At 32.8% G+C, this 17,530-nt stretch overlaps 2 protein-coding genes and 1 non-coding gene across 3 annotated transcripts; all 3 read right to left on the bottom strand.

Moving 5' to 3' along the window:
• Positions 1 to 546: 546 nt before the first annotated feature.
• LOAG_20076 lies at positions 547 to 618 on the bottom strand. The gene has a single exon. It is a non-coding gene; the product is annotated as a tRNA-Gln (tRNA).
• Positions 619 to 2,532: 1,914 nt separating this feature from the next.
• LOAG_06454 (hypothetical protein) lies at positions 2,533 to 12,511 on the bottom strand (the record flags this gene model as incomplete). Its single annotated transcript, XM_003141990.1, has 24 exons — positions 2,533 to 2,745; positions 2,872 to 3,033; positions 3,213 to 3,386; positions 3,715 to 3,786; positions 3,899 to 4,012; positions 4,136 to 4,269; positions 4,371 to 4,493; positions 4,805 to 5,060; positions 5,379 to 5,490; positions 5,995 to 6,242; positions 6,648 to 6,756; positions 6,967 to 7,123; positions 7,348 to 7,531; positions 7,835 to 7,927; positions 8,264 to 8,375; positions 8,597 to 8,721; positions 9,122 to 9,352; positions 10,215 to 10,355; positions 10,594 to 10,715; positions 10,939 to 11,122; positions 11,280 to 11,333; positions 11,529 to 11,608; positions 11,876 to 12,094; positions 12,433 to 12,511. 24 exons carry the CDS (start codon positions 12,509 to 12,511, stop codon positions 2,533 to 2,535), a joined length of 3,498 nt encoding a protein of 1,165 aa, XP_003142038.1.
• Positions 12,512 to 14,357: 1,846 nt separating this feature from the next.
• Positions 14,358 to 17,530, bottom strand: LOAG_18287 (hypothetical protein). The gene is made up of 9 exons (XM_020450948.1): positions 17,369 to 17,530; positions 17,113 to 17,285; positions 16,717 to 16,886; positions 16,336 to 16,473; positions 15,862 to 16,034; positions 15,538 to 15,712; positions 15,040 to 15,249; positions 14,819 to 14,920; positions 14,358 to 14,680 (listed from the first exon to the last, which is right to left on the bottom strand). Exons 1-9 carry the CDS (start codon positions 17,458 to 17,460, stop codon positions 14,438 to 14,440), a joined length of 1,476 nt encoding a protein of 491 aa, XP_020305319.1. The 5' UTR covers positions 17,461 to 17,530; the 3' UTR covers positions 14,358 to 14,437.

The following is a 17,530-nucleotide window of genomic DNA, read 5'->3' as shown; positions in this document are numbered from 1 at the left end:
TTCCTCCTCTCTCTCTCTCTCTCTCTCGTTATCACTTTACGCAATTCTTCCTCTTCCTACCTTACTATTCCTTCTTTTTCTCTTTCCTTCTTCCTCTTCTCTTTTTCACCTGAAAGAATTATCTAAATATGTGATAAAATGCCAATAATATTAATAGTTCATATGAACTTAATTTGCTAAAATTGATTTTTGAATTGAAATCTTAATAAATTTGAGAAAAAAAAGGGAAGACTCTCAATATTTTGAATTTCTGTCACAAATTTCGAGCAAAAATATTTAGTATTAGAATATTTAGTATAATAAGTAGTTATAAGTGATATATAGAAAATGTATAAAATGTCACAAGAATAAGCAATGGTAAAAATTGTTGAATTTTTATATTGTTTCAAAAATTAAGTATTTCACACGTAATTGGTACAGTTGTTAGCACCCAAAACTGTAGAAAGCACAATTAAAACTCAAATCTGTTGTGGATTTTAGCATTTCTAAACTTTAAGCAGTTTTTACTGCTAACAAGATAAGAAAAGTGCAGAAAAGCAAAGGGGAAGGTCCCGGGGAGATTTGAACTCCCGTCGCAGGATTCAGAGTCCTGAGTGCTAACCACTACACCACGGGACCGTGTGGATAAACGGAGACTTTATTTTCTCACCAAATACATCATTAAAAAAATTCAATCCTATTTTAGCATTTTGAATAAATTTCATTCTCTTACTGTATTCACATTCAAGAAAACATTTTGCACAAGTCTTTCACTACTTTTCATCACGTATCTCACGTGAACAAATACACGTGAACAAAATTAATAAAGTCGAGTGAGTAACCTTACGAAAAAGTAAAATGAAATGTTAAACAAAGCATTAGCTACTTAGAATTTGAATAAATATACATTGTGTATAAATAAACATGGGTCAGATTTGATAAGACTTTAAAGAAGTCCATTTGAAAGTGTGACAAAAAGATGACAAATAATTAAGAATGACAGTGACAAATGCTTTCCGTGAACTTACTTTCTCAATCCAAATTTTCCTACAGTAATTTTCCCTTCAACATATTTCTTAGTTACTGAGTGTTTTCTTTTTTTTTATTTGAATTTTTCATTTTGCATAGCTGAAGTCAAAAATCATTTTCTATAGGTTGTTAATTATTTATATTTGTTATCTCTTACATTTCATTAGTCGAGAAATTCCTGCTCAAGTGCAAATATCAGTTTAGATTTTTAAGTTCAGCTTTATATTTTGACGCTTGTTGAGTTTTTTTTCAAATATTTTAATTAAATTTTAATTTTACTGTATAGCATTATTCTTGGTTAAATCGGATAGTGATAAAATTGAAAAGTCGTATAATGCGACTTAATCCCAAAAGCAAAATGGTGCTATGAAAAGACTAGCCAAATGCAGGAATAGCAACAAAATGATTCAATCAACTAATCTTTGGATAAGTTAAACAGAATGATTTCAAAAGCTTTCATGACAAAAAATTCATAAGTTTGTATCTGTCCATTTTATGGTAGATTATTGTCGTAGCATCAATGTTGTTGATAGTTTGAGGAAAAAAATGCTGAAAAAATTTTGGATTTTATATTTAACTTCAAATTCCAACAGCTGTTATTCACAATATAAAGTAACCGAAATGTTATACCTTTTTTGATCAATTTTTTCTTGCTTTTTAAGAAAAAAGGCGTTTTTGAAACGTTCGTAATTCAAATTTGAGGAATCGACACTTTTTTTTTTGTTCTTTAAGTGGACACGTTTCGAAATTTCCTCTTTTCAGACTCCTATTTCTCGATCTTCTCTTCATCCTTCTACCATCTCTCTTTATGAATCCATTCATTCTTTATAAAATATATCAGGAGGCTGATTCTTATTGGTATGTTCAGGAGAACAACGGTGACAACACCACGTAGTTTAACCAAACTTTATGAAAGGCTAGTTGAAAACTTATTCATTTTGCAGTAATGGTAACTTCTAGATATCTTCAAAAACTTTTACTTTCTAACTGCTAAAAGAAAATTATGTTATGACCCAAAGAAAGAACCTTACGTAAAGATGTACGGGTGTGTGAAGTTCGAAGTTCAAAAAAAAATCCAAGGTAAAATCTTCTGTAATTCAAAAAAAAAGTTTGCAAAATTGATAGAATCGGGTGTTCTTTTTTTTCGAAACTAAGCTTGATTGGACTTGAAATCTAATTTAAATTTGCGAAGATGTAACATCTTGCAATAATTTCAAATCTCACTAAAGATTACGGGTTTTTCTTGCAAAGAATGTACCGAAGATTTTTCTTAATCCAAGATTAAGCATTCATCTTTTCGTTTTATGTGGTTACATTATAAAACGCAAATATTTATTCATCTTTTTCTGTATTTGAATTACAGTAAAGTAAATATTCTATTACTTTTAAAGAGAAATATGAAAAACTGATTTCGCAAAAGACAGCTACAAAAAACATAATTCGTTTTAAATGGTTGCAAAGGATAACATCGAAAAATTCGATATCTCTCAGGAAATTCCAAAAAACAACGATAAAGTAATAAGCTCACTCAACTCTCTCATCATTATTCATTCCATTTATTAATTCAACAATCCAAATACCATCCTTACGTTGTTCCTTGAATTGAACACGCATCAGTTGTCCAACACAAGGTATTCCATTCATATGGCAATTAATCGTTTTAACCAATTGCGCTTCATTCAAAGAAGCCAAAATACATGGTACTGATAGAGCAGGTTGGATACGAACATTTGAAGGCTGAAATATTTAATTAATATATCCCAAAATTTAAGCATTGAAGCCGATGATACGGAGCAGCACTGTAAAATTTGAATGTGCTTTGGCTACTTATTAAAACTTCTAGCAGTTTCAAATGAAATTTACCAAATTTTCTATAGACCACAAATCATTTTGCCCGATAATTCCTACATGCCCATCGTCAATGTGTCGTACATGTACAACGTTTTCACCGAAACGTTCAATAACTGCTCTAACTTTCGTTTTTTCAAAATCATTGCATTGTACCATACAAAGTGCACCAATTGCCTGCAAAGTTACAGTAGGAAAAGGAAGGCAGATGAAAGAAATTGTTTAATATGGCTTTTGTAACACTACTAAGGAAGTTTTCTCCTACAACACTTAGACATTAACTTTTGCTTTAATGTAGTGAACTTTGACAACTATCAGTCTAAAAGAAAATAAATATCAATGTAAGTAAAAGTAACAATTTCATTGGCATTCAGTTTCTGTGTCGGACACAGCGAATCAAAACATGCGGCAGACATATCTTGTGATACTGTAGCCGGGGTTACAAAAAATATTGGCCAATCAGCATCACTACCAATTCTTCGTACCATCAGTTCGCTTCCATCAACGATACTGACAAGCTTATGATATAACTGGAAATTCAGGCCAGTAAATGCAACATAACATATAAAAAAATTGTTGGCATCATAAATCTGATAAAATGATACGAAAGTGATATAATATCAGCACTTTTTCGATATGGAGAAAACGTTACATCTATTGTATGAGTATAGAATTACCACATCTGATAAGAATACTTTCCATGTCTCATAGAGTAAAGTTTGAAGTAAAATTTCTCCAAAAATCTGTATTTATAAGATTATTGCTGGATCTTTTTGTAATGGCATTCACCGTAGAATATCGGCATTTTCGATATGGAAAAAATAGCACATCTATTGCATAGGTATAGAATTACCACACCTGATAAGTTGGGAATGATTGCGGTTCATCGTCTTGATGATGCATGGAGATTTGCGATTCTGATAGTACAAGCTGAAATCGATCTGATGTCTTAACCAAAGAAAAAACTTTGTAATTCGTTTTGTAATAAAATTGAGTTAAATTTTCGACACAACAGCCAATTACTTCATAAAACAATATTTACCATGTCCTGCTCTTCATAGTTGCTCGTACTAATGCATAATTGACTATAATCGGCTGACTCGTCGGATGTATAAATCGGTTTTTTTATCGAACTTGTATGCGATGAATCGGATGCCTATGAATATTACGATAGAAGCTTATAAGACTGGACTAGGCCAAAACAATCCCCTTATTATCATCTCTTTCCTCCTTATTCCAAATATTATCAATCAGTTGCAAATAACTGGAAATAAAGAACCATCATATTTCCAAATGTTTTCCGTGTTTGTTCCAGTTTTAGCTGCGTAAATGGTTGATTTGGAAAGTTCGACAAATTTTTTGTGTATTGTGAAATTGCACTCAGTGAACGTTTCGGAAAATTATCGTTGATATCTGAAATGGAAATTTCCATTATGCCATTGTATCCAGTTCGCAGCAAAATTCATGAACAAGCGAAGTATAACAAAGATCGAATTGAATTCATAGTATTTTACCAAGTGATTGTTTTTTAGCAATGTTACAATAATCACTGATTGTTCGATGTGGCGGTTCACCATACTCCAATTTACGATGGCAGCTATCCCAAAAAGAATCTGCGGATACGGAAAATTTGCAATCTGAAATAAAAACATGAACAAAAAAAGTTGACAATTTTCGATAAATTTTAGCAGTATTTGTAATAAAACGATTGTTATCCATTTCCTCGAATTTTCTGATGCCTCTACCACAGGATGCTAGTTTCGATGTGCATTTGAAAGGAAGCTCTTTTTATAATAATTATATAATTGGTAATTCAATAAATACAAACGTATAAGGTTAAATGAAAGTAAGAGTAAATAAATAATAAAGAAAGTAGTAAAACTAAGTGAAGTATATGCAACAAAAAGTAATAAGGTTAGAAAAGAAAAAATTTATGAAAACATGTAACCTGTACTTGAATTTGAAATTATGGAATTTGTTTTTGATGTCGAAAGAGCAGCCTTTGACTGCGTTGAACGTTTTTTAATTTTTGAATTGGGACGAAACAACGACTGAAGTTTGTTATTATGCGATGATGGTCGCCTTGATGAATGTCCATTGTCACTTTCCGAAGAAGTGTCATTGAGTAACAATGTTCGCGTTGTTTTGGGTGATGCCATTCGCCATTTTCTTGAGGGAAAATGTGATTTTTGAGGAGAAACATGCTGCAACAATATTAAAAACGTACAACCCTACGTCAGGATCTAATTTTTGAAAATCTAAATTCCAAACTCCCAATATTTCGGGACAAAAAACTATTTGTTATCTGAAATTGCGAAGAGTCTTAGAAAACAGATAATGTAATGGAATTACGTAAAACAAAAACGAATTGAATACATTCAATGAATTACTTACAGTACACGTTGCTCAAAAAACTAAATTTTTGGATCTCAGCAAAGTCTGATGCTATTCCTATTCAAATATGAATATGAAGAATTCAAGTAAATGTATGCAAAGTCACATATGAGTATGCTAATCATTACGTTGTTTATATTCCGGTTACATTTCGGAATCCCATAATGATAATCGTTCGTTGCATTCGGAAATGATACCGGTGCATCTTGCATATAGGGCATCGATGAGTGCATGCCATTTCTAAAATGAAATGGTAAGAAATTTTGAGCTTTTAATTCAAGATATATGAAGTATTCTTGCGAGATTTGAGAAATCCTCAAAGTTAAATATAAATAAACCAGTTAATATCCACAGAAACCAAGTAATAGCACAGTTTGAAATTTACTTAATTAAATCTTTGTAAATTTAAGTTTCCTTATGTTTTAAAAAAAGGAAAATGTCGAATTATCTCAATAAGAAATTGGGATTCCTTCTCTCATCTATTAAGATCTCTCTTTTAATCATGTAACTGTGACAGTCAGGAATGATGACAGAGGCGAGATATATTTCTACAAATCGAGTTCACAGGAGACACTGCCGTCTCTCCCAAACGATTGAAACTACTGACTCCTCTTAAAATATTTTAAGAGTAAATATAAGACCATTCGAAAGATCTTACAAGACTTACTTAGATGTATAGTTACACAATTACCAATAATACACCAATTTTTACTACCAAGTTAATTAAAATCCACTGAGACAAACATTTGCTGATACGGATACGGTTGATTGCATTGATTTATTGATGTTACAACGCTCGATGTCTGTGGAGCCGGAGGATAAGATGGCCACTGCTGCCCCCATGATTGGTTTACGGCGATGTTTTGTTGCTGTTGTGGCATATTGGCTGCATTATTGCCGTTACCGTAGCCGTTTCCGGGTTGACCGTGACTATTTGTAGTATGCATAGGAATATCACAATAACCATCTTCTTGCAGTTGCGGAGAAGCATTCTATACAAAAAAGCTTCCTCACCTTTTGCATACTGAATAGCCTTTTTGATCACAAATTAGGAAAGCCAGTAAAAGAAAAAGAGAGAAATAACGAAGACTTTTCAAACTTCAAGGACAAATGGGCTAACAAAGATTCAGCTTCATATTAAGTCAGAACAACTAATGCCAAAAAATTCGAAATCGTCCATAATAAGCCATAAAACTATGGCAACTGGTAAAATTAGCAAATGGTGCTTGTACTATTCGCATTCCATTCAATACTTATTCTTCAAAAGTTTTACAGTCAGCAAGCAGGGTGTAGGATCACACTGCTTTAGAATAGCCTGTTAATGTTAATTAATCGTGAAAAACTGACTGACAAGATTCTTTTTTCATCAAATTCTCGCGGACCAGAATGATACATACCGCTTTGACAAAATTTGAGTTATTGGAAGCAACCATGTCCAATTTTGTTGATATATCCCACAGTTGCATTTGTAGTGCTATCAGTTGTAACTCTTGTTCCCGCTTGTTCCTAGAAAAGAACATACAACTTTTCCGACTCAAGCTTGATACTCTGCTTGTATATTCTAATTTTAATTCTCAACTCAGAATAATATGTTAGCATAAAATAAGCCCTGAACTATTTGCTAATAAATATCAAGTCCTCCAATAAGGAAAGGTTATCCCATCTCTATTACTCGAAAAAACAAAAGTCAAATTTCGTTTCATTTCAGCAACAAACCTTTCGTTTGTAAAATTTTCTTCCTCCTTTCTCAGCAATTCTTCCTGCTCATGTAACCGTTCTTCTTCCTCACGTAATTCCGCTTTCCTTTGTTCAAGCTTTTTCACGATATTCGACCGTGGTGTATTTTTGATATCAGAAAAAATTTCAGTGAAAACTGAATCTTTCAAAACAGTTTTAATAAAGCGGGATCTCTAATTTAACTAATTAACGCTCAAACAATTAAAACGGAAAACCCATATGTCGTAGATTTTTATCCCAGTGCTTTTCTTTAAATTTTTATGATGCTTTTATATTTTCTACTTAGTTATTTATACAAAATTTCAATTATAATACGATTTAGTCATTCAACTAGAAAGAAAAAAAAACAACTGCGTTAACCTTGTGATGCTGTATCGATATTGGTCTCTTCCTTCACGTTTTTTTTCTCATCCACCTCCTTGCGTACACGTGGCTTCTTGTAATAAAGTACAAAATCCGTATCTGATAAGGTCACTTTTGCCCAATACAAATCACGGGCACATTTTAATGTCAAACAAACATTGTAATCATTTTCATCAAGTAACTGAAAAAAAAAGCTTTCCATTGTTCAGTATGATCTGATTAAGAACAACAAAATGAGGTCAAATCGCATTTAATATTTCATCAAATTAAGTGGTAAGTACTAAGAAGTGCTTTCCCACGTAAATGAAACTTTTTTCATATTTGTACTAGAAGTAACGACGTAGTATTTATCAAAAAATATGATTAAATGAATTTGATTCGACGGTGCGCTAATTTCCTAATTCAATTTCTTTTTTTCCTCAAAATTTCCATAGCTTCTAACTGCATCTACATTATGAGCATGAAAAATGCAGCAATGTCTTACCCTTACTCCTTTATTACCATTCTTTTTGGATGGTGAAAACCTCTTCACTCGACATCGGAAGGATGCTGTCGGCTTCTCAAGAACTTCAACAGGCTGAAATATATCACTGCTTAACAAAACTATGAAATGGGAAATTTTTAACAGCATTTCTGGAATCCCCGTAAAATAAGTTGAACATGACGCATATCCATTACAATTTCATGGTATATATCATATTCATCAAACAACAGTACGCTGCCATTGTTTCCATAAGTTATTATTAGCGAAACTGTTAGAACATGAATAAAACAGTCTCAACTAATACAGGATCAACTATTGTAAGTTAGCTTCACTAAACAACCATTTTGGAGTTATTCACTGAATGATAATTTGTAACTATCTATTGTCAATATCACAGTATAATCAAACTCAACGAACAACAATGTTAACCTGATCCTTGAGTTCAAATAAGTTTGAAACACTGCATACAATCGTCTGTCCGAAATCAACAAGTAACACTTCACAGGTGTTGTCATCTGGCCGGTAATGGCTCGCTATTGCTCTAAATAAATGGATAGTAACTAATTGTGGAAGAAAACTAACCAAAATGTCAAGAACTTTGCCTGAAATTTAAAATTCCTCTTTAAAATTAAAGAAAATCAAAAAGTGAACAAGCAATTAAATTAATCATTGATAGTGGAATTAAGAGAAAAGAAATGCGCAGTTCCTAGTATCAATAAGCAATTTGGAACCCTCTCTCAGGAAGCCAAATCATTCACGAACCTGTATATCTGCGGCTCAAATGATGAGCTGCTTGACCGTGCTGGACGGATCAACCGAGCTATACAACAAATACCACGATCTAAGCACAATCGAGATATTAGAGGTGTTTTCGCCGTTACCATACGCTTAAAAAACAGCCAGCAGTATGATAGCGAAATAGAGAAGAGTGGACTAAATGCTCAAGTATCAATACTGATCTATCTCTAAAGTAAGAAAAAAAAACACTGATTACAAATATGTTTCAAACTCCATATTGTTTGATTTAATCCAGCACGGAATTACTTGTCACTAGCAAGAAAAATGATAAGACTTTCTATGTTCGATGATAAGACTGTTACAGGTTGAAAAAAGTGTAATCTTATAATATGCTTTTCGTTAAAGGGTAATGAATAACAAAGATAAAACATGACGCGAAGTGAACAATATTAATTTTAACCAAATCTGAACTTTCTCAATTCAGAACCTACTTAAGGAATGGAAAGTCCTTGGAATATTTCAACTATAAACTGGTCTGCAAGAACAAACTTTTGTCAGATCATCGATTACTTCGGGATTTCTCATCAAGTAGGTGTCGTAGTCGGTACGCTCAGTTACTCGTGCTGTTAGACGAGCTGGTAATGCAACATTGAACTTTTGAAACATAAATGGTAAAGCTGGATCTCTAGTTATCGCTGGTACTGATGCACTTTTCACCACTAATGCTCGGCACCGACGACGAGGCATACCACTACTATTACCACCGTTAATATTAATGGTCTGTAAGTGTAAAAGAATCGTTGAAATTAGAATTCTGGAAAAATACAAAGGTTTGGGAAGAAAATACCACACAACATCAAATTTTAAATTTTTGATTCTAATACATGCTTTTAATATGTAACTCAGGAATGAGTTGAATAAAGGCCTAAAATAAAAACAAATGAGGAAATGCAAAGACAGATTAAATTAAATATACTATGTGAAGTGAATATTTTAGTAATAAAAGCTGAGGGAACCATTCTGAAGTTATTTGGGGAAGGAAATTTGAAATATTAAACAAGTATGGTTAAGATCTTTTATCAGCTTGATTCATTTCGTCGAAGACTTACCCTAAAATTTAAAAAATTTTGGAATAGGCCTGCCAGCGAAAATTATTAGATTAAAGAGTAGGATATCAAGATCATACATGCAAACAAAAGATGAAGTTGCGCTTAATTTAAAGTTCCGCGAAATGAAAAAATGCTATAGAGAGCAGAATCATGCCTATCTGGATTAAGCTCGTTATATATTTACCACTGCGGCTACTTATACTGCCACTATTACCATAATACGGTATCCCGGTAATTTTCGCGCCTGCCTCCCTCATTCCAGTAAATTCCATGCGAAGAAAATATAAATACTTATGTACGAATGTAAAAGTGTGTAAAAATAATTGCATAGATAAAACTATGTCGCCTTTTCATGTGGCATAAATTTCTGCAAGACAAGGTTGTCAATATATTAGAAATTCTTCAAAAGTCTAAAAAACAAGTTGTCACGCGGTTGATCCTGGAAGTTGAAATCTTATCAGTATTTCTATACATTAAAAAAAACCCATCAAAAAATTTGTTTCAGAAATATTCTACATTTCTAAATAACTGACACATGTTTGCAAGAAAGCCTTCTTGTTATTAACTGACTCAGTGACCATCGATGCATGTGTAACATTAGATTCGATACTTTCCGAAAATCGAACCCCATCGGTAACAGAAGTTAGAGGAGATTCTGGGATCTTTTCACTTGTCTGGAATGCAGTAATCCATTTGTGAGCTTAGGGAAGTAGGTAAGACCGACTTTTGAATGTTGCGTAGAACTTTAAAAAATTCGACTACAATATTTCAAAAGATTTGGCAATCCTTACACAAGTAATTTCGTAGCAAAAAAAATGTAACTAACAAAAAATTATAATATTCCGATAATTGAAAAAATTATCGAAACCAACTATTTGAAACAAAAAGTTCATACATCCTGCCATCTTTTACCTTCATGTTACATGTGATTTCAATATACTTTGCATTCTCAATCTCCTTGTATAATTGTGACATAATTGCTGGTGGATACATTTCTTTTGCTCGTTGAGGATAATTTGAGGGAAATTCATTGCCTTAAATGAAATAGAATTTTTTTGAAAAAATACTAATACAACATGCTGTAACGTTTGGAAAATTGATAGAATTGCATAGCAGGAAGCGCATATCCAATGTTGATAATGAATAATGTTATTATTTTGCAGTGTTATATAACTATTACTTCAGATGAATAGCATAAAATCAAAAATGATGGCAAGAATGCAACTTGATACAAACTATGTCAAAAAAAAAAGTTACAAATTCTAATTATGCAAATAGCTCCTTCTTCCAAGAGCTCAAATTCTTCGCATTTGCTCGTATTACTACAAGATTCCAAGATAATACATAGGCAAAGAGGTGGTACGTTACGCAAAGATGGTAATAATTCGCATACATCATTTGCGCATATATCATACACTTCACCAAGATCAATGCCATACATCTACAAAATTATGGCATTTTTTGTAAATATATTTCCAGACAATTGCAAGGTTTACACTTAACACTATTAATGCTTTTTTTTCGTCAAATCTATTTTACTGGAGACAGTGTTGTACTAATTGTGTTAGACAAAATGATCTGATAGCCTTCTGAATGACCTGACAGATCTGACAGCACTTCTCCGCGCTATCATTATCATCAGCTCCAATCACCTACAAACTTATAAAATGATATTGTAATCATCGAGTAAGTTTTCAACCAACAAATTGATGTGATTTGGTTATATCGTAAACCTTCTTCAGGAAATTCATATAAATTAAGGATTAAATCATTTGATCATTACTGAAGTACCAGAGGGAATAATAAACTAATTCTCATAGAAGTAATGAACATATTTCAAACTATACCGAATAAGTCATTGTCTTTTCCCTCTTCAGCAATACTGCTCGTACATATCCTTTCTCTGTCCGTACCATGTATACAGTGCCTTAAAGTGACAGGTTTATTATCAAAAAATACTCGGCTAAAAATCTGCAAACTGTTGCTTTTTAGTGAGAAGACTTGAATTTTAGGAAATAATCAATCCTGCGAATATATCAATAATCATTCAGAGTTTACGTGATAATTTACGTGATAATTTCAGCAAAACTAACTAGTGATGCTATGAAGGTATACATCAAATAAACTCTCATAATTTTTGGTGTTCATAAAATCTTATACTCTTCCACACGTAATTAGATTTAGTCAAACTTACTCATGCTAAGCGGTTGCGTTACCACAGGGTAGTTTGTGTCGTTTGTTACCGCAACAGAAAGATTTACATTGAGCTCATCATATTGATTATCGCTGAATAACGGTCTTACATACAAGCATTTCGTTGCTTTATCCACTCGTAGGATTCGAACTTCGAAGCAATCATCTGCTGGCAATACCAATCCAGCCGGAATAAAATATGTGCTTGCCATTAAATTTACTGCAAAAATTGATGTATGCAAAATTTAAGATATTTTTTAGTCGAACAGAATTTAAAAAATTCTAAATTCCGAATAAAATTGCTATAATTCGTGGATAAAAACCAATATAACAATCGTTTTTTTTGTGCCGCAAACAAGCTTCTGCACAATCAAGCCTGACTTGTCTTAATTATGAGTTAATCTCAATTCTGAGAAAGGTTTAGGAAAAGTTCAAAATATTACAGATACAAAGAAAAAAAAGTAGAAAAAACTGCAGTTGTGGCAAAGATGAAATTAAAAATCGAATGTACGATTGAATGTATCGAATGTATCGAATGTAAGACAAAAAGATACAAACTTGATGAGCCATCATGTCTTAACCAAAGCGCCCGACCATCTGGTGGTGCAGCTACCAAGAATTTTCCACCGGAACGCATTTCTCCTATTTTTCAGTTCAAAATATAAAATGAAGTAATGAAAAAAAAAGCACTGAAAAATATTCGCGAAAAACATTAATAATCTCCAAAATCAGATTGAAACAAATTGCTACTAAACTAATGAAAACCATAATTACCAAAATTGCCCGATTGATGCATATCTTGGTATACTAGCTTTTAACATAATTATTTCCATCATTCCGCTTATTTCATCCATTACATTTTTAAGATTTGATAAATGCCTTCAAAAATTTTATTTCTTTTTTCTTTGCAAAATTCCAAAAAGAAAAGCAAAATTAGGCAAATTTTTCAAAATTTAACAATAAATGTTGATCGAAGCATTGGAAAACCGGAAACAGACTGCTACAGATGCTTTTCCGGAAACTCTTTTCACCTATCCATCCGGAAAAGAAAGAAGAAAAGAAAACACCTCCCAATGTTACCCGGATGATTTTTGGCTGTAAATGCCGAATGATTGATGAAACGATTGAAAATCCCAGATATTTCCAGGATATCCCAGATATCCCAAATCAATTCGATCTACTATATCTCATCACGCAATAAAAACCAGAAAACTACATATAAAACAGCTCGCAATCCTCAAAACCTAACGCCTCTCTATTGCACCATACGACTATTTCTTAAGTATGCAAATTTACATGCGTGTTTATGCGTGTTTGCGATCTTTGTATCAACCATATTTGTAGCTGCTACTCATGCAAATGTGCATGTAACATGCAAATCTGCATATTACATATTGGTCTGCACGTTTGCATTTTACATTTTGCTTAACTTTATGTAATGACATGGCTAACTTATATTCTGAGCATATTTGCATCTGTAAAGAAGTATGTATACAAGCACAATTTTTTCAAAGCACTACTAATGTTTGCATGTAAGAAATTATCTTTAAATATGCATGCGTTGCTACTGTAAAATAAATGTACTGCAGGAGCATGCAGAAAGTCATGTAGAGACTTATGTACATGCAGAAAGTTATATATAGACGGGGATGTATACGAGATGCATTACAATTGCATCCTGCAAATTTGGATGCAAGTCATAGTCTTCCTCTCATTCATTGAATTTATGGTAACAACAAAAAATGTTGTTACCAAAGGATCCGAATTTAAAATTTAGTTTCAAAAATGCAAGAGTTGCTTTACAAGCAGATGTTAACATGTTAGCGCAGGAAATCATTGCAAAACATCCGCGCATGCATACTTGCGTGTTACTGCATGATATATGTACTAATTTTAAATCTGTTGCTTGCTGATTAGCTCGGTCTCAAAACTCGGTGTAAATGAATCAAACGAATGGAAAAACATCAAACACGTGAAGTTTGAGTGATAGTGGTAAGGAGATGTAGAAATGATCAGTGTATTCAGCCGAATGTTAATGACAGTCAAATTAATTTAGCATTCAATTCGAAAACTGAATAGATGTATGATATGCAGTATTTAAATTTCAAAAAATTTTATTTAACAAAATCAACAACATATGATAATACTACCCGTAATGTGATAACATGAATATACTGAGCAATGATACGACAATCAGATTATGAAATACTCATTTGAGAGCAATTTGGTTAGTACCCCACAAAACTTTGCCAAAGCTATTTTGAATGAAATTGTTTCCCAGGTTTCCTGAATTTGCACCATAAATTCCTTAATTTTTAAATCTTATTTGGTATTTTCCGCTCAAACTTTTCGAAGTCTAATTTTAAATTTCAAATCCTTCATTTCAATATTAAAAAACTCTACATTTATCATGTATCAATTTTGAATTCTTAAATTTCAAATGATGTTTCGGACTTAAAACCAAACGAAAGCATCAATGAAAATCCTTTTCTATCTTATAAAATCCCTCATAAATACAAATATCTCAGTCAGGAACAAATGTCTAATTCGATAACAAAAAAAATCATGAATCACGCGCAGTGAGTTCAAACCACTGCCTAACCGCATCACCAATTGTAGCTGGCAGCATAGCGACATGCCCAACAACCACATAAAACGGAAACGGAAATTTCTGCAAATATGGAATGAGATTCACATTTCCATCTGCTGTAAATTCAGCTACTTTCATGTCCACGATTGACTTTTCACCATTATCGATTGCCACAAAAAGTACTGTAATCTGGTCAGCATATAATTCGGCTAGAGCCTGTAATGAAGTAAATTTCATCAATTTGATTTTTCAGTATTAATCAATAAAAGCTTAGAATTTGGAAATCTGCAATAGATCGTTTATAATTACAAATCATAAAACTGATTATGGATGAAAAAATCAACTAGAACTGACTTTTTTCACTGCTTCGGCACCATCCGCCAGCACTCCTCTGCCGTCCGAAACAATGATCAACATCTGGTTGTTCCTTTCGCGGCTACTAGCTTGCTCAAAGATCTAAAAAGCAAACTCATTTCTTAGAATCAAAATAATTCTTAAATTTAGAAAAATTTTAAATCCTTGAACCATCGTTAAAATAGTTATTTCTCCAAGCAAAAATTGCAAAAAACGCTAACCTGCCTACTACACTTCAACAAATTGACCAAGTCAGTTCGATCTTGACCAAAATTCAATTCATTTATTAATTTTCCACCCAAACCACTGCCACCATAATCACCAAAGTCGGAAATCATTTTCACCGAACCACCAAATTTACAGATTGCCAACTGTCCTATTTCAAGTCTTCGTAGTCCACTTTCAATCATAGCAACACTTTGACAAGCTTTCTGGAAATGAGGTTTGAAATTAGTTAGATTATCCTCAAAAATATTGCCCATCTGAAACAACTCTATCCATGGTGTTTAATGAAAGACAGCAACAAGCTTTACTAGAGACAAAACAATGGAAATGTATGAAAAGCAGACGGAATACAATTACTAGTTTCTTGATAACTTTCGTGCAACAGCAGTGCAGCATCACTATCTACTTGCCTGTTTCTACTATTAATCAAAAACACTAATTTTCAAAAATGGAATAAAAAGTTACAGCTGAAAGTAAAGCTCGAGAACTCATACTAATTTAATCTGGTTATCGTGCATAGAAGATGAGTCGTCAACAGCGATTAGAATTTGATAATTGTGCTGAGCCTTTTTCGTACGACGTAACCAAATTTTATCTTTCCTATAGCCGCTAGCAATATATGCAATCAAACGACGCATATTGAGTCTTTTACCTGTTCGATAGTCACCTCTGAAAATGGATAATAGATATATTCAAGGAAAATAATATGCAATTCGTGATATCTATACATGTCGGAAAAAAGCTACATGTGAACAAAGTAAGAGAGGAATTTCGATACAGCTACATTAGAACGGATTTTTATACTGGTAAAAACTTACTCAAATCTGGAAGCCACTGTTGGCTCAATAATCATTCGCAGATTTTCCGAAAGCTCAGCTGCTAAAACAGAAATCGAATTAGAAATTCTATTCCAGCGATCTTCTGCATCAACGTTCGATGAACCGACTTCCTCTGTATCCAACGAAGTGATCGTCGAAGCTGACCGCTCCATCTGTCATAATAAAAAATTAATAATGAACTATTCACAGCCTCCATATAATTGAGATTTAAGCTCTTCTTTCGACTCCCAAAATCTATTCTTACTCTTCCTTGCACTCTACAAAGAAAAATGACATGATAAGACAGAATAATTTTAAAGTAACGGACCAAAACTGCACTAAAATCGATGAGCCGGAAAATGAAATTTCAAAAATTCTATGAACTGGAAATAGCAATTTACGGATCATTACCAAAAAATAAAATGAACAAATTTTTAAATTAATTCAGCTTCAAGGAGTACAAAAGTTTCCTACCAAATGATAAAAATCTGTTGTTGAATGGATAATAGAGTTTTGGAAATCGGAATTCCAGATACTAGCATCAGTTAAATCGTCCTCATCCACTTCTTGCTTATCACTAGTACTATCATCTTCCATCATTTCTTCATCATCCTGCAAATGCCATCCATTCAAGCAGAATAATAAATTAAAATTTATCACTATTATTCAATATTGATCATTGGTCTCCCAATGTCATTGGCATCATCACAAATAAGACTGCAGAATAATTAAAAGTAATTTTGGAATATATTACTGATTTGAAAAGTTGGGCTAAAATCAATGGGATTTTGTGGCTCTCGAAAATGAATTGAAATTCTGTGCACCAAACTACTAAATAGTTCATTAATGACACACCTGATTTACACTTATATTCTTCAAATCCTTTAGCTGATCCCTATTTCCTTTTGAAATCCTTGCTTCCTCTACCGAACTTTTATCGATCACTATTTGTTCGCGTAAACTGCTGCTATTTCCATCAAAATGTCCAAATTCGGATCCTTCTTCATCGTCTTGCTTACCTTCGTCTTTAAAGTAAGAAAAAAAAAAAACTACTGTTGAAAACTATAAGTAAAAAAAACTTGGAAACTAAAACTTGAAAAAAAAACTACGATAAAATACTGTTGAACTAATAACATCGCTATTTTGGATGAATTTAGGTGACATAGAGAATAAGATGATTCGCAACAAGAAATAAATCGGTCAATAAGTCATGAAGAAGGAAAAAATAGGAAACTTGTTTAAAGAGTTTACTTGGAAGAGTTTCTTGTATGGTGACGTCAGCAATATCATCAGCCAATTTCTTCTCTTTCTTGGATTCCTTATCATCTTCCTTCATATTTTCTAACTTTTCGTTTCGAATATCATCATCTTCTGCTTTTCCACAGCCATTTTTTCCTTCGCCATCTATCTCTGCTGTTGAGCCACTGCAAAAAATACTCTCATAACTACTCTTAATTATCTCGATCTTTAACTTCTAACAATATACTTGTTTTTAAAAACATCATACTCCTCTTTCATATTCTCATCGTTCTCATTCACAACGTTCGGATTTGAAATAGATTCTTTGTCCATTGTATCCTCCATTGCTCCTCTATCCATTCCTCCGGCACCGCCTTTCAGAATTTTTTCATCATCTTTGTTTAACTCTTCCAGATTAGCATCATTTGTT

This window comes from Loa loa (genome assembly GCF_000183805.2).
Source record: "Loa loa unplaced genomic scaffold supercont3.248, whole genome shotgun sequence".
Taxonomy (NCBI): domain Eukaryota; kingdom Metazoa; phylum Nematoda; class Chromadorea; order Rhabditida; family Onchocercidae; genus Loa; species Loa loa.
This window is presented reverse-complemented; position numbering and strand designations above follow the sequence as displayed.